Source organism: Schistocerca serialis, chromosome 9 (assembly GCF_023864345.2).
Source record: "Schistocerca serialis cubense isolate TAMUIC-IGC-003099 chromosome 9, iqSchSeri2.2, whole genome shotgun sequence".
NCBI lineage: Eukaryota > Metazoa > Arthropoda > Insecta > Orthoptera > Acrididae > Schistocerca > Schistocerca serialis.
In genome coordinates this window covers 435,154,917-435,173,514 of record NC_064646.1, presented here as the reverse complement: position 1 = coordinate 435,173,514, position 18,598 = coordinate 435,154,917, and the positions used below count along the sequence as shown (strand labels likewise).

General features: G+C 39.9%; 1 protein-coding gene across 5 annotated transcripts in view; it reads right to left on the bottom strand.

Moving 5' to 3' along the window:
- Positions 1-18,598, bottom strand: part of LOC126418458 (protein piccolo-like) — a 344,054-nt gene that overhangs the window by 167,513 nt on the left and 157,943 nt on the right. For all 5 annotated transcript variants that reach the window (XM_050085227.1, XM_050085225.1, XM_050085226.1 and 2 more), the window contains exon 8: positions 6,437-6,485. In XM_050085227.1, the coding sequence (XP_049941184.1) occupies positions 6,437-6,485 (49 nt within the window). The remainder of the gene's footprint in view (positions 1-6,436; positions 6,486-18,598) is intronic.

Genomic DNA, 18,598 nt, shown 5'->3' with positions numbered 1-18,598 from the left:
CTTTGGCCTGGAAAGGAAAACCCGTATTGGTTTTTGGAATGTAAGGACGTTGAGAGAGGCAAGGAGGCTAAGACAGGTCAAAAAAGAGATGGAGAACTATCAACTAGATATATTGGGACTAAGTGATATAAGGTGGCCAGAATCTGGGGAATTCCAAACACAAAATGGTGGAGTGTTGCTGTATGCAGGTCAGACAGGTGAGGATGCAATGCATAGGTATGGTGTAGGGCTCTCACTATCTAAAAGCAGCAAGAAGAACTTACTGGAGTGGAAACCAGTCTCAGAACGGATGATAACCGCACGCTTTAAAACAAATGTGTGATATGTCACTGTAATTCAATGTTATGCACCTACTAAAATAGCTAACGGAGAATTAAAAGATGCATTTTATACACAGCTTAACGGAGTCCTTAGACAAACAAATTCTAGGGACATAATAATTTTAATGGGTGACTCGAACGCTAAAGTTGGTTCAGAAAAATGAAGGGCTTGAACATATCATGGGCGTGCATGGTGTAGGGATCAGAAATGTAAATGGTGAACTGTTGATAGACATATGCGCTGAACATGACCTAGTTATTGGAGGCACATTGTTTCCACACCGTAACTGCCATAAGATAACGTGGGTTTCTCCAGACCACGTTACCGAATATCAAATAGACCGCAAGTTCCGACACTCTCTGTTAGATGTCAGAAATAGAAGAGCAGCAGACGTTGAAAGTGACCACCACCTAGTTTTGGCAGAATTCAGACTGAAGATAGCGGCAAATAGAACCCAGCTTAATCACAGGTGCAAGAAAATAGATGTGGTAAGGTTAAAAGACCAACAGATCAAAGAAACATTTGCCTTGAACTACAAAACAGATTCCAGGTCTTCTCTGAAGAAACCTTTATGGAAGAGGGAATTGAAACATGTTGGCAAAAAATTAAAGACAGTCATTTAAATGTGGGAGAAAAAATCTTAGGATTTCATGCACATCAAAGGAAGGAATGGATCTCTGATGCTACATGGAATGAAATCACCCACAGGAAAGAACTAAAGTTAAGTTAAATTTTTGTAAGACAAGAGCGCAGAAGAGCGAAGTGCATAAAGAATACACGGAGGCGAACAAAAAAGTGAAAATATGGCTACGTCGAGATAAAAGGAAATGGATACATGAGCAAGCAAAATTAGCAGAACAGGCAGGAAATATGAAAGAGCTCTACAATATTACCAAACAGATGTCAATGAAGAACTTCAGACATGAAGGACCAGTTAAGAACAAGGATGGGGTGATGCTTACAACTCAACAGGCACAGCTACAGAGATGAGAGGAGCACTTCAAGGAACTGTTAAATTGTGAAGACAACCAAGAGGAACAGGTAAGAGGTGTTCGAGAGGAAGTCGAAGAAGATCAAGATATAAATTTGCAGTGCCCCACAATGGACGAAATTAGGATTGCCTTGAAAACACTAAAAGATACAAAGGCTCCAGGCCTAGACAACATAGCACCAGAGCTCTTAAAAGCCGATACTGAAAGTACTGTTAAAATGCTCCATCCTTTGCTGTAGCATATTTGGCTTGAAGAGAAATCTCCAAAGGAGTAGAAAAATGGTTTGGTGGTAAAGCTCCCAAAAAAGGGAGCTGGTGTGGTACTATATTGTTGTCAGTGCCCAATAAGGTCCTCACCAGAATTATTTTAAACAGATTTAAAGAATCCCTTGTAAAGTGACTGCATAAAGAACAGGCCGGTTTTAGGGCACAATGAAGTTGTGTTGATCTTATTAACACTCTTAGGATCATTTTAGAGCAAAGCAAAGAATTCCAAGCAACCATGTATCTGGCATTCATTGATTTTCAAAAGGCCTTCGATTCTGTGAAACATAAAGTGCTCTGGCAGGTGTTGCCGAAGTATGGCATACCACAGAAGATCTTAAACATCATCATAAAAGATCTATATGATGGCTACAAATGCTGCGTACTCCACAAGGGAAATGTGACAGAGCCTATAAGAGTAACAACTGGAGTCCAGCAGGGTTGCATTTTGTCACCAACACTTTTTCTACTTGTTCTAGACACTGTTATCAGAAGAGTCACAGCAGGCAGGAGACGAGGAATCCAGTGGGTGATCCATGAACGTCTGGAGGATTTGGACTTTGCAGACGACATAGTATTATTAGTTCAAAGGCTGACTGATATGCAAACCAAATTTAACTTGCTGAAAGAAGAAGCAGAGACTGCTGGCCTGAAGATAAATACAGGCAAAACAAAGGAAATGAGAGTAAATTCAGTGAACATGGAAGTGCCACTGTTAATAGGTGAGCAGCAGGTGGAGACTGTCAACTCATTCCTGTATCTGGTTAGTATAGTGATGGAAGATGGTGGAGCTGGAGACGACATGAAAAACTGCATTAAAAGGGCAAATGCTGCCTTCATACAAATGTATTCAATATGGAAAAATAGAAATATCATGTACAAAACAAAAATCCGTATGTTTAACACAAATGTGAAGGCTGTCCTCCTGTACGCCAGTGAAAGCTGGAAAATGGATAAAAAAGCTTAATAAATAGATGTCTTCGACGCATCATGAATATCTGGTGGCCAGAAAAAATATGTAATAAGGAGCTCTATCGAATAACAAACCAGATACCTATAGAAGACCAGATACGAGAGAGAAAGTGGGGTTGGTTGGGGCACACCTTGAGAAAACCAGGTGGAGCCATTGAGAATAAAGCATTGGAATGGAATCCCCAGGGAACAAGGAAGAGAGAAAGACCAAGTGGCACATGAAAGAGGACAGTGGAAGGGGAAGCAAAAAGAGTTGGCAAGACCTGGGCAGAATTGAGGCAAATGGCCAAAGATAGAGACAGATGGCGAGTTCTCCTGGATGCCCTATGCCCCCATAGGGACCAAAGGAATTAAGTCAAGTCAAGTCAAGCGTATCCAAAATCACAAAAGAATGTAATGTGCACAAATGATCAAATGGCATATGAACTGGAAACTATATACCATACAGTACCAATGAGACGTAGAAATGAACTGAAATATGCAAATAAAGGGAAGGCAAGGCATTCTCTACAGTTAAGAAATGAATAAGAAAATTGAATTTTGGAGTAGATGTGCAGATAGGGGTTTGTATCAGCACAGGTAGCAAACCACTAGTAAGGGCTTAGAAAGGAGCAAATAATGAGGAAGCACATTGTGCGCGCATGCGCAAGATGTAGGTTAGGCTGGAAAGTGGCAATTTGGTTGTGACTTGCAGAAACCAAGAAATACAATTGTAAAATGTATAAGATAATAGAAATAGCAATTGAATAAGCACTGGGCATTTATCAGTTTGACTGCAAATTTTCAAATGTATGGGGAAGCAATTTATACACTACTGGCCATTAAAATTGCTACACCACGAAGAAATGCAGATGATAAATGGGTATTCATTGGACAAAAATATTACACTAGAACTGACACGTGATTACATTTTCACGCAACTTGGGTGCATAGATCCTGGAAATCAGTACCCAGAACAACCACCTCTGGCCGTAATAATGGCCTTGATACGCCTGGGCATTGAGTCAAACAGAGCTTGGATGGCGTATTGTGATGAGCCAGTTGCTCAGCCACCATAGACCAGGCGTTTTCAATTTGTGAGAGATCTGGAGGTGCTGGCCAGGGCAGCAGTCGAACATTTTCTGCAACATGCGGTCGTGCATTATCGAGCTGAAATGTAGGGCTTCGCAGGGATCGAATGAAGGGTAAAGCCACAGGTCGTAACACATCTGAAATATAACGTCCACTGTTCAAAGTGCCGCCAATGCGAACAAGAGGTAACCGAGACGTGTAACCAATGTCACCCCATACCATCATGCCAGGTGATACGTCAGTATGGCAATGACGAATACAAGCTACCAATGTGCGTTCACCGCCATGTTGCCAAACACGGATGCGACCATCATGATGCTGTAAACACAACCTGGATTCATCCGAAAAAATGACGTTTTGCCATTCGCGCACCCAGGTTCGTCGTTGAGTACACCATCACAGGCGCTCCTGTCTGTGATGCACTGTCAAGTGTAACCGCAGCCATGGTCTCCGAGCTGATAGTCCATGCTGCTGCAAACGTCGTCAAACTGTTTGTGCAGATGGTTGTTGTCTTGCAAACATCCCCATCTGTTGACTCAGGGATCGAGACGTGCCTGCACGATCCGTTACAGCCATGCAGATAAGATGCCTGTCATCTTGACTGCTAGTGAAACGAGGCCGTTGGGATCCAGCACAGGATTCTGCATTACCCTCCTGAACCCACAGATTCCATATTCTGCTAACAGTCATTGGATCTCGACCAACGCGAGCAGCAATGTCGCGATACGATAAACTGCTATCGTGATAGCTACAATCCGACCTTTACCAAAGTCGGAAACGTGATGGTACGCATTTCTCCTCCTTACACGAGACATCACAACAATGTTTCACCAGGCAATGCCGGTCAACTGCTGTTTGTGTATGAGAAATCGGTGTGAAACTTTCCTCATGTCAGTACGTTGTAGGTGTTGCCACTGGCGCCAACCTTGTGTGAATGCTCTGATCATTTGTGTATCACAGCATCTTCCTCCTGTCGGTTAAATTTCGCGTCTGTGGCACGTCATCTTTGTGGTGTAGCAATTTTAATGGCCAGTAGTGTACTAGTTATTTTAAATGATATAAAATCAAACAAAAAGTCCATTAAGTGTGAGACAAACACAGATGAAGCATGCCTACTAAGCAAGGAAGTTCAAAATTTAGCATTGTCTTGCTTACAAGGCAATACAAGTTGGTTGAAACAACTGCTAGCAGGCATTGGTTATGATCTCCCCCACACACGCGCGCGCGTTGGATTTCAGTGTGTGTTTAATATTTTGATGGCATTATGAGTGAAAGACAAGTGAAATTGGTAGATTCAATATTTCCAATGAATTTAATACTCACTGTAACGCTTCTGGGTATCACAGAAAACCTGAACTGCAATGGTCAGACAGTGTTCTGAATTACATTCCTACAGAATGCGAGTGTGTTGCCTTAATCACTGCCCTACACTGTTTTGATCACTACCCCTCATTGTTCAGCAGATTGTAGATGTTATGAAAGTGATGTGCAGACATGGTAAAAGCAAAATGGACATAAATGTGTGAAATAAAGATGTGTTATGAGTTCATTGAGTAGTCTAGAGAGAAAATGAACTATGGTATTACTTGAGAGAAAAAACTGACACAATTAAATGTATAAAACAATGTAAAATGTACCAATTACTACTGTTAATGTTTAAGTTTAAATTGTCTGTATAGACCACAGAAACAAGACTCAAGTTACTACAGAGAATATACCCTTGTGCCAATAGTGTCATGTCTATGCACAGGTCTAATTACTGAATTATTTATGCATGTGGGTGGCAGCAATATAGAAAATATTTAGCAAAGTATGATAGATGACTGTAACACAACAACTGTTAAAGCACAAAAGACTACTGTTGTCACATTAACAACAGTCCTATTAAAAGTTGTCAATTTTTGTGTTTCATTAGATGGATCTCTTCCTACCCACCTCCCCACCCCCTTTCCAAGAAACAAAATGAGTCTTCATGCATATACAAATTAGACCTAAATGTCAAGTAGCCCGTTGTACCAAGCAAAATCCTGTGGACAGGAATGCACACTAACAGTAGTTGAATTGATTGGAAGTTATAGAATCCTAGAGTTGTGTTTCAAAACCAAACCAGTAATGATATGAAACTAAAATTGTGAACACATGCTTTCCTGCCACATAAATAAACAACTCTAGTATTTAACATTTATGACATAATTTATAAGAAGGGTGAAGGGACACCTCAAATAGTTTCCAGCCAAAAAACAAATAAGTAATATAATTAGTAATTATCTCTTGGTTTAAGAGGAGAGGAAATATTAATTAGCAAAACAACATTTTAAAACCTTTTTGTTACGTAGGGTATCTATTATTTACACACACACACACACACACACACACACACACACACACACACACACAATGAAAACAGTAGCCGCTGCCCTCAGAATAACAACAACCGCTGACAACCTCCAGCATTCCACGTGCTATATTAACGCCGACATATAACAATCGTGGAGTTTATGGCAGTTTTCTGCACAACGCGCCAACGATCGTTTTACATGGCTGTGTACCAATAACTGTTCCGAATAAACAATAAGGTCCCAAAGGCAATAAATGTTCCTTCCTAACTAAAACATATGTTCTAGTGTCATGATGTCCCAATTATTACATGAATAATGTTTTATCTTTATGAAATACCGAAAAAGCAAGAGCTTGAATAAAAATACGAAAGATTGCAGTCAGTAGGTAGCGGTAGTTTGCATAGCCAACCATAACCAAAAAATACTAATAAGATAAACTATTCTTGTTACAATCATTGGCAGAAACATGTGATCTTACCTCTTTTCTCGGTCTCGTTATTTCAACAGTAGTTTCCCCGTTAACATTCCTGCGGCAAAAAAACACACACGTATTACTATCAACAAATACTTTACATTGGATAAAGTTCAATGTAGCCAACATAAACTGAGCACTATCATCAGAGTGACCAACATAACCAGTACAGTATCAGGAAAATTACGTGCAAGTTATATTTCAGAGAGGAAAGATATGAAACGTTTTTATTTTCCCTTTGCACTTCGTAACAAAAAATCACAAATGAAGAACTACACACAAATAATTATTCAATGATTTAAATATACAGCATAGGTACAACGCGATAACAACAAGATGGCGACGGCCTTACATACCGAGTTAATGACAACTAACTATTATTCGCCAATTTGTGTGTGTTAAACAATTTATTTCTCAGGTAACGAGTAGCAGCAGATGGGACACGGAATACACAGAGAAACAAACATGTTTATCGGTCTCGGGCTACATGTGTACGATATGCAGCCTGCATATAACGGTGAAGATCGATTCTCACTGGACGTCAACAAAACGGCCGGCGACGTCATCATCAAATAGTGATTTGTTTACATTAGACAAATTCTCAACACAACGTTACCTATTTCAGATGAGCCCCGAATGGTGAAAGTGTGGGTATGACACACCATATGTCGAAACAGTGTTTCAGAATTAAGGTATAAATCAACACCTCGTTGCTCACGTTGAAGCAGTATGCTGCTACTTGTGAAGTTCAATTCTGTACCATTACTACTGCGTGTGTTTCCACACCAAGGGTATAATTTCACATGTGTTTTTGTTGTGTTAACGCACACTGTTAACTCAGAATGACAAAAATCAGTCATGGGTGTGTTCACTGCAGTTTTGCGCTGCTTCTATATTGTACTAGCTGGTGTGTTATGGACTGGAAGGTTCAGCTGTGGATCACACAGAACCAATTAAATACAGTTCATTCACCATCGCCGCCTCCCCCCCCCCCTCTCTTCGTCCAACTGGAAGATTCCCAAAAAATGGTTACCAGTGTGAAGACACGGCACAAAAAAAAAAGTCTTGATTCACAGAAGGAACAGTCAAAATACATGCAAGCAACCAAATGTTTACGTGATCATATACATTGTTCCAGGTTTTACAGAAGTAGAATAGTAGATCACTTGAAATATACTATCATATGACATACACCACTTTTCTACACTTAAAATTTATAGATAAATCAGCAATCACAACTCAAGTTGCCAAACAATCTTTGTTTACACTGATTTTAAAAACATGTTTCCATTTACAGCACTGTTTCCATTTAAGTCTGCAACTTGCATATTCACAATGTGTACTAAGCTGTGTGTTCGGAAGAGGATGAATTGATATGTGGTGCTGCATTATTAATACCGAACAATTAAGCAGACAAAGGTATAGTTATGTAAATAAGACAGGAATGATAGGCTGTGCAAGCTGAGTGTGGAAGAAGGTACTGCTGTTTAGTTACTGCTTTTCATAATTTCACTCAGTCACTGGCAAAATTTGTTAGAGCCATTTGTTTCAAAGAAAGGCATATTTCAGAAAAGCAGTTCCTGTGAAGCGTCTTGCTATCAGTTTTTGGTTTTTGTCAAATGAAAGGTTCTTTTCTGGGCCTTGCGCATTTATTCCACATTTCAAACCCAGTTATATCTAAAATAGTTTGTGAAGCATTGGCTGAAAGACGATACAAAGACAACAGAATTACATGAACAACATTGGAACAATATGTTTTACTGTACATTGAATGAAGCACACAGAAGGAGGAGGAGGAAATAAAGTCAATTCACAATTGCACCATCATGATGCTGTAGCTCCTCTGGGCTGGATGTACGCAGTGATTACCTTGGGAAGGGAGTCAAAAAGCATTTTAGACTCTGAGGCAAGTTTCACCACAAACTGCCGTAAAAGGTCCTTCATATCCTAGGATACTGGCAACTGGAATGGAGGTGACGTCAAAGATGGTCCTACACATGTTCTGTCTGGGGATCTTGCTAGCCACAGTAGTACTTCAACATCATGAGGACAGTCCCTAAAGGTAAGTGCCATGAGTAGATTCATTGTCCTACTGATAAATGTCACTATGATATTGTCACATAGGAAAGCAGGATGTCTGTGACATTCCATTGTGACACAAATGATCCCTCAATCACTACTAGTTTTGACCTGAAGACACACCCAATGGTTCCCCACACCATGATACCAGGGATAACAACATTGTGCCTCTCTGAAACATTTGTAAAATGGAACCCCTATCTATGTCACTGTTATACTGGTGGTGGTCATCGAAGGTTGTGAAGAACTGCAACTCATCACTAACATGATGCAACGCCATGCTTCCTGGTCACAGCGGACATTCCACACACTGCCGTTTGGATCGTGGTGTTAATGGATGCCTACATACAAGGTAGTAACTCCCTAGTCTGACTGCTGCTAATCTCCAACCAATGGTGCAGCATGACAAACAGAATGTTGCAGACACTCAACTGCTTGTTCGCAGGTGGCAGACACAAATTTCAAGGGGTTACGATGTGCTTAATGCACAATACAGCGATTATCGCTTGTGGTGGTCAGACATGGACAACCAGAATCTCAACAATAAGTATGCCTGCCTTAACTTTCCCATGCAAACCAAAAATGGGACACTGTCAAATCCAAATGCCCCACAAATCTGGATACTGCACGATTAGACCAGTCATACACAAGTATGTGACATCTCCATGTCCTTCACATGATCACTCAGCATGACACTGTTAACACCAATTATAAACTTGATGGGCAGGGTAACAACACTAATGCATTCTGGTTTTTGTTTTGTTTTAGGGTGCAAAAATAACTAGGGTCATACGTGCACACATCAGAATTGTAGAACACGAAGACAAAGAGAGGAGCTAAAAACAACTACACATTAATTCCAATTGATGGAAGAGAAGACAACTAAAAACTAGGATGTGGAGAAAGGTCTATAAAATATACCATTGAGAAATGGAGTTGATGAACTAAAAATTAACTGGTCTTTGCCATACTGCTACGATGGATAAAAAGTAAAAAGCGATCCACAGTCCCCGTATCGTTCACTAAAATGGCCAATAACTCAGACGGCAAACACAAACAAGAGCGTAAGTAGATAAAAAAAGGGCATTCCGTCAGGAAATTGCAAACCGTCAGAGATTGAGCGCAATGAGTACACAATGGTGGGGAAGCACCACTGAATACAGGGCGATACCCAAAAAGACATTGCCTGATATGCAAACTTGCTAAAATGATCTCCTCACAGTGAGAGGGCTGAGAGGTCATCCAAGCCATCGACAGAGGCTTTAATAACCTAGAGCTTGTTCCCATGAATGGAGGACCTGTGGTGAAGCCTAAAAGACATCACCCGTTGACAAGATGGCAACACAGAGATCATTGGAGGGAACGTAAGAAGTAGTGGGCTGAAGTATGAGGACTACAGCTTTGGCAGCAGCATAAGTGGCCTCATTTCCTGTCAGACCGACATGACCAGGAACCCACATAAACATCAACAGTGGCTCCATCAAGAGTGAGCAAGTGACAGCTTTCCCCAGACCCGTTGGATGTTGTACAGTGAATGCACAGAGGCTTTGCAGGGCACTAAGAGAGCTGGAGCAGATGACACAATTGAAAAGCCTGTGTCACCGGATGCACTGCGTGGCCTGATACAGGGCAAAGAGCGTGCTGTAAATACTGAGGAGTGTTCCAGAAGCCGATACAGAAAAACGTCAGTGCCAATGATGAAGGCACACCCGACATCATGGTCAGTCTCAGAACCATTAGTGTACTATCGCAAAGTTCCATGTAAAGGTCATGAAACTGACAGCGACAGAGTGAGGCTGGAGTAAGGTTCTTAAGAAGCAAATGAAGACCAAGGAGAACACGGGCCGCCGCACAATGCCAAGGTGGTGCCTTGGCGAAGGGCTTACACCCACTGTGAAAGTTACAGGTAGCGTCCAGTTAATCTGCTGCAGCAAGAGCCAAAAATGAACTTCAGGAGGTAACAGAGAAGAGGGACATGTCTCAAATTGGTGATTAAAGTATGCATTCTGGCAGCCATTCTATTTGTCACAGAGCATTGTAGCTGTGATCATTTACATGCCCACCATTGATGTGTACATGGATGACGTTACATTGACTTCCAGCCATGTCTTACCTGTACTTCACTTTTTTGTCACGCAGTAGATACTAAAATACTTATAATATGTTACTACATAAAATCAATTCATCTTCATTGTAAACACTACCACCTTTTCTACAGTAATGTCACAGCCTGTACTAATGAATGTGACAATGGAATCTGCAGTAGTTGTCAATTGCCCTGCTGTACACACACTTATTGAATGGTCCTCCATTCTCTTATACAATTTCAGTTCTACTTCAAAGAGAGCCTGATATAGTTGTCTGTCAAGTGCTGACTAACACTTTAGTTTCTTTTTGCATTACTGATGCTGCTGAGCAAGTAGAGATTTCTGGTAGGAGCACTATTTCAACTTGGAATGTTTATAGTTTGCACTTAGTACATTTCACAGTCACTCCTCTTTCACAGTGTGTGATAAGAAGATATATCTATTGTTTTGACATGACAACAAGTATTTGGACTTAGCATACATAGCCTATGAGGTAAAACAATTGCTACACTCTGTTACATAAAGTGAGTCTACTATGCAATGGCATTTGTGGTAGCAAACAAGAAACAAAGTTTCCTTTGATCTGTATTGACACACCTATGAATAGCTGTTTTTGTGTTTGCAACATGCTGTAAACATTGATTGTTCTGCAGTAGCTACAAACAGTGTTGCTAACATTGTTGTAAAACTTGTTTCAAAATGTGTAATGCAGCTCACAATCTGTAATATCGTACCTAATGCCACAAAACTGAGTAAATTATTGGAGGCCCCAGAGATGCACAGACAACAGATTTTATGACCTGCAGATATGAATAATGGGTAGTGAATACAACAAGGTAATTTCTGCACTATGTTTACAAAGAATAATCCTGTGATAATAAATGACACAAATGATGTATGCTCTCTCTCTCTCTCTCTCTCTCTCTCTCTCCCCCCCCCCCCCTCCCATTTCTCTCTTACAGAACAAGTGCACAATTTCTAAAAGTACAGTTGCAATTAAAATCACATCGCTCATTCATTGGATTTTAAGCTCACCTGTCTCTCCTGACGTCATAATATAATAATATATGTTTGGTTCGGATCAAAAGCTGTGAAAGCCATTATTTCAGAATGCTAATGAAATGTTTCCCTTAAATTTATTGGAAATTAAATGCCACTGTGTTAATGTGTCCTTCATATAATGTTCATGGAGCAAGAACGATTTGTGTCACTAATGTTTCTATGACGACTATCACTCTAATAACTGTAAACAATATCATAATAAATATATCTATATGTGTGTTCCTCACATTAAATATGAAATCAATTTCATCTCTTTTTTTTTTTTTTTTTTTTTTTTTTTTTTTTTTTTTTTTTTTTTTTTTTTTTTGTCAAAGATTTTGTAATCAATGTAATGAAGGCAGTTATCTGCTAACCCTCTCTCAACTGGAACTGAACACAGGCAATACATTGTACTATCTACGTACCATTGGCAGCTAAAGTAGTTAATTTCTTCTCATTCACAGCCACGGCCATTTACTGAAAATGCTTCAGTCACAGAACAGTGGGAATTGACGGCCCAGAGCAGTATGGTAATGCATTCTTGTAATTTGGACTGAGGCTATAAAAACTCAGATCAAGTATAGGAATTGCATTCCAATTAAGAAACCATTCTGGTCTGTATAAGTGCATTCAACCTCACATTTATTAATGGCAAGACACTATCAGAGCATAAATATAATATGCCATAGCAACTGCACGATTTCTCCACCTCTAATCCCCCCCATACCTCTCATTTTTGCACTGTGAAAAGAAAGTGTAGCGCATAAATTAATCATGTACCCAATGAGGCAATTTAACTGAACAGCATGTCTGTTTCTGATCTGGACTTCACTCTCCCTAATGATTAACAAACAAGTGTCTGATCTTGCTGGAAAACTGTGTCTACTTTGCTAAAGGAAAGGAAGATTAGAGATAGGTGCCCCTTCGACAAGTACGTCATTGGAGACAGAGCATAAGCCTGGATTAGACATCTACGAGTGTACTCTGCACGCCACTGTAAAAGCACGGCAAAGGGTACAACTCATTGTACCAGTTATTGTCTTTCTCCCAGTCGATTCATGTATGTGGGAAGAATGATTGATTGAATGCTTCTATGCATGCTGCAATTAGGCTAATTCTGTCTTTGTGATTTCTATGGGAGTGATATGTATGGGAATGAAATATATTCCTAGATTCTACACTTAAGATTTGCCCTAGAAATTGGGTATGTTTTCACAGGATAGTTTGTGTCTATCTCCAAGTGTCTGCAAGTTCAGTTCTTTCAGAATCTTTGGACACTCTCTCCTGTGTGTTGAACAAACCTGTGACCATTCGTTCTGCCCTTCTTCGTATCCATTCAATACCCCCTGTCAGTCCTATCTGGTACAGGTTCCATACAGTTGAACAGTATTACAGGATGGAGTTTTGTAAGCAAGCTCCTTTGAAGATTACTTCATAACCACAGTCTGTCATCTGGTTTACCTGTGACAGACTCTGATCATTCCATTTCATACCCCTACATGTTGCCACATCCAAGTATTTGTATGAATTGAATGATTCCAACTGTAACTCACTGATAGTTTAGTCACAGGATACTATGCTTTTTTAATTTTGTGGAGTGACCAACTTTACATTTCTGAACATTTAAAGTGAGCTGCCAATCTTTGCACACTTTGAAATCTTGTCAAGATCCGACAGTATTTGTGAGGCTTTTTTCAGACAGTAATGCCTTATAAATAATTCCATCATCAGCAAAACATATGATGATATTCTTAATACTGTCTTCAAAGGTCATTCACGTATGACAAACTGCAAGGATCCCAATGCATTACCCTAGAGCACACCTGAATTTCTTTACACATCTGTCAATGACTCTCCATCTAAAATGACGTGCTGCATCCTCCATATATGGTATTAAGTGAGATTTGCAATTGTATTGGAGATTTCTTGGTATGATCACACTTTTGGTAGTAAGTGTATTTGTAACACTGAGTCAAATGCTTTTTTAAAGTCAAGAAACACTATACCCACCCTACTGCCTTGATCTGTGCCTTTCAAGACGACATGTGAGAAAAGTGAGAGTTGGGTTTCACCTAATCGATGGTTTTGGAACCCATCCTGATTGGCTCATTCAGTTTGAGATACCTTCACATTGTGCTCAGAATATGCTCCTAGATTCTACAACAAATGGATGTCATCCATATTGGACAGGAGTTTTCTGGATAGCTTTTGCTACCTTTGTTGTTTATGGGAGTGTCCTATGCTTTCTTCTAACTACTGGGCACAATTTTATGTTCAAGTGACCTACAGAATACTATGTGTAATGGAGGGCTGATGCAGCCACACAGTCAGTATATGATATGACATCATTGACCCTGACATGAACATCTATTTCAGTCATTTTTGCAGAGGTATGTATTAAATTAGTGCAATACTTGTACTTCCCTTCGTAAATGAACATTTGAATACTGAGTGTCTCTTCTGGATGCTAGTTAGTTGTTACCTGATAGTGGCTCAATGAATAGAAAATTGGTTTGAAATAAATAAATTAGTGGATAAAAATAGAGTTAGTTTTTCCACCTTAAATACAAAATTGTTCTACCAAGTAGTGTCAGCAGAATCTGTTAACCTATATCAATACATAAAGGGGAAACAGTGATAGCAAAAACCTTGAAAAGGTCTTGACCAATTTATTTTTTCACAATACTCAAATATTCAGTCAGTCAAAGGCTATATATACTTTTCTAAACAACAAGTTACGAGGATGGTCTCATGAGTACCCGACCAAACAAAGAAAACACAAAAATTCTGGAAAAAACGTATTTATTTTTCAACATAATTTCCTTTCAGCTCTATACACTTTTCCCAGCAATGTTCAATAAATTAGATACCCTTTTTATAATGAGAACTGTCTGAACTCCTCAAAATAGCCATTAACTGCCAACATCACATCTTCATTTGGTGAAAATCTTCAACCACCGAGCCATTTTTTCAAGTTTGGGAGCAGAAAACGATCTGAGGGGGCTCAATCTGGCGAATAGGGTGCACGTGGTAGCAATTCAAACTTTAATTCATTAATTTTGGACATTGCAATAACAGAGTTGTGAGCTGGTGCAGTGTCCGGAAGAAACGACAATTTGTTCTTGGCCAAATGCGGCTGTTTTTGCTCGATTTCTTCACCCAAACATTACAATAAGTTTGCATAATACTCGCTGTTGATAGTTTTTTCTTTTTCAAGGTAGTCAATGAAAGTTATCCCACATGCATCCCAAAACACCGACACTACAACCTTGCCTGCAGATGAAATGGTCTTCGCCTTCTTTGGAGTCGGTTCTCCAATTTGTGTCTATTGCTTTGATTGTTCTTTTGTCTCAGGCGAAGTGCTGGACCCACGTTTCAAAGATGGTTACGAAACGGTGAGGGGGGAATCAGCTTTGCCGCTGCAAAACTTCGCTAAACACTCAATTGATACATCTTCATGACACTGTTTTTGCTCAAGTGTGAGCAAACACGGCACAAACCTTGCACAAAGTTTCCTCATGTCCAAATTTTCATATAATATGCAATGCACCGCACTTTTTGAAATGGCTACTATGTCTGATATCTTGTGCACTTTCAGTCGACTATCATCCAGTACAGCTTTGTGGATTTTCTTCACCATTTCTGGAGACGTCACCTCATTTGGTCGGCCACTGTAATGCTGGTCTTGGCAGCTCATACGGACTCGTTTAAACTCAGCTACTTAATATTCTACTGTTGTCAACGACGGAGCAGACTCTCCCAAAGTAAAATCTAGCTCAACTTTAATACTGGTTGCTCTGAGGCCTTTTAAAAAAAGAAATTAAAAAAAAAGATCAATTTTCACAAATTCACTCCAGCATTCACCATTGATGGCTGCTAAACAAATACTAAACAATGTGATATCTTCAAACTTGAAACATATGCTTCATAGATCGTATACTTTCTAATCCAGAAATATTTTTCAATAATGACTGCCATCTCTCGGTCAGGCTGGGTACTTATGGGACCACCCTCGTACAAGTTTCCAGTTAAAAACCGATTGCGAGAATGAAAATGCTGTACTATGAAAAAGTGTGATTTCATTTTCTTTCTCACAGTCTGTTTTAATAAAGATATCAAGGCACTTAAACTAACAGACAAATTGTTTCTTCCATATATACTGTTTCTCCCTACATGGAGGATAATTCATAATTATCTAGACACTTTCAAGTGACTGTAAAAACGTTAGTATTGAGATTATGTACTACATGATCATATGTAGTAAAACAGCAACTCACCAGTTTTTTGTGCCATGTTTACAAATATTCACTGTGTAAACATTAGTCACATGACACATGTCCAGTCTATAGTCCAGTTCTGCCAATGCTAGCCCCAAAAATGTCTGTATTGATGTTCAGTCACAGCTGCCCTGTTACATCCTCATATGTCAGTGATGATGTGGAGAAGTGGAGGTGTAAAAACATCTTTGATGTAAGCCAACAGGTAAAAGTCAGATGTGGAGAGCATAGGGGCCATGCCAGCTACTGGAGATTGCCAGCTGATGCACAACCGATCAATCGTCGTAGTAGGTCAGTATCCAGACCTCATGAACATTGTTGTTGAAGTGTGGTGGAGAGCCATCCTGGTGACAAATGAAATCGGCACTCTCCCTTTGCAATTACGGCATGAACTAAGCAAAATGCCATCTTGTTGTTCTGTCAGTCATGTTTCTGGAGATCACTTTAACATATTAAACTTCTTGGGTTGCTGTTTCGATATATATAATACCTTACCACAATACAAATATTTTTTACAATCACTTGAAAGTGTCTAGATCTTTTTGAATACCCTGTATAATTTTAACAACAGTTGCGTAGACAACAATGAACTGCTTCATTTTTTTGGCCTGTTGGTTTTAACAGAAAACCTAAGTTGTATTTGGGGCTTACCAGAGTAAATTAGTAAACCAGCATTCAATGTCAATGATCTGAAACTTTGTAATGCTACCTGTTCACATATTAAAACTATGCTACATAATGTCACTGAAGTTAGTAGCCCTACAGATCCAGCAGCTGGAGAGCCCACTCTCTCGTACCCGTATACCAATGATCCCAACCAATTTACCCCCTCATTTTAAGTGATTTGGGCTTTCATGTACAGTGACAACAAATAAAAAGGCTGGATATTAAAATAGACTTGTATCGATTTACAATCAGAGTATTTCCTCTGTGGACAACTGTATGTGCCCTTTCACTGACTTACAACACAGTATCCCAAAGACTATAACTATACACTATTAGAACATTCATGTACACATTTAACAATTATGAAGCACTACTCTGTTCACTAATACAACTATATTTCTATCTTATTTAGGTACATCCCTCGAGCCACCTTGTCAGACAATAATTGCTATTTTATACATTGTCCGTGTCCTTGCCTCTGATCTGTAGTGAGATTCTTAATCAAATATTGCTTTGAGGTGTCACACAACTCTGGATTACTGCACTTCCAATGGTTCTACTGTGATTTCGTACAAAACATAAGGTTGAATTTGACATCTTGTCAGCTGAACTGGTGTATAATGAAGTACTGCAACTGGCTGCTGAATTTGTAGATCTGATTGCCATGCAGACATAAGGAATCAACCTACCAGCTTTTGTTGGATGTCTGCATGATCATAAAGCTGAGATTCATCCACAATCAGCTGCCGAACATGGTTCCACACACACCTTCACCCATCAGGACATGCAAAGTTGTACGACTGTGACATTAAGAGCAGATGGTGTCCAACCAGTGCTGCTGCAGCCATCATTTAACAGCTCATACCATGTATTGCAAAGAGGAGACTTTACACTCGATCTCTTTCTAAATGGCAAAACTATACCATAATAATGCATTTGTACAGATACAAAAATCTGTTCACTAAGCAGTGGCAGCAGAACACAACAGCATTTTTCACTGTCCCCCTCCCACCTCTGTTACGTACTGTACACTTAGCTGTTCAGTTTTATTAAACTGTGTACCATGTTTTTGCAGTAATCTCTGTCTTACATATTGCTCTGTATTCCCACTTTAAGCTCTCAGCTTTTCAAATCTCATCCAGTGCAATCCCCAACAATCAGTCTTTCCTTCTCATCCAATCCAGCAAATCTCCCCTGACCTGCAGTTCTGGGTGACTTTTCTGAAAAATACACCTTTTCCTGAACCTCTTCTCCAGTCCTTTTTCTTCATCCATCTTCCTTGCCCTTCAACCATTCTGCCGGAAGAAGGAGCCATTGGCTCTGAAAGCTTAGAGAAGTTGGTTGATTGGTTTGAGGGAGGGGATCAAACAGCAATGTCATCAGTCCCATCGGATTGGGTTGGTTGGTTGTTTGAGGTTTAAGGGACCAAACAGCAAGGTCATCAGTCCCTTGTTTCAAATAGGCTCCATTCCGCTAATGGGACATCTCAGTAAAGTCAGAAAAATAAAACGGAAAAAGGTAAAAACGTAAAAGGGCAGTCATGTTGTCATTGGTAAAAAACAAAATAGGGAAGTTGGCAAGAGAACGAACCCAACACTATGCTGAAGCAGCATAGGCAAGACCACCTGTGACGTAAAAGGTACAACTGCTAGAATGTAGAAGTACGTATGGGAAAAGGAGACTAACCAATCCAAAAACAAAGATAAAAAGGTAAAAACAGAATAGAAGTAGAAGAAAAGAGGATCGCAGTCAGGAGGGGAGTCGGTAATCTCCAAACACGGCTTACAGTGGGAGATACCCACTCACCGCCCTGCCCCAACACCAGAGAGAGATTAAAAACCTTAAAACTGAGAATAACAACCGAGAACCAGAGAGACCATCCAGGAATCGTCAGCCAACATCAAAGGTAAAGTGCGGGGGAGTCTGTACTTAGCATGCAGAGCCAAAAGAAGGGGGCATTCAACCAAAATGTGGGCTACTGACTGGAAGGCTCCACAACCACATAGTGGGGGTGGCTC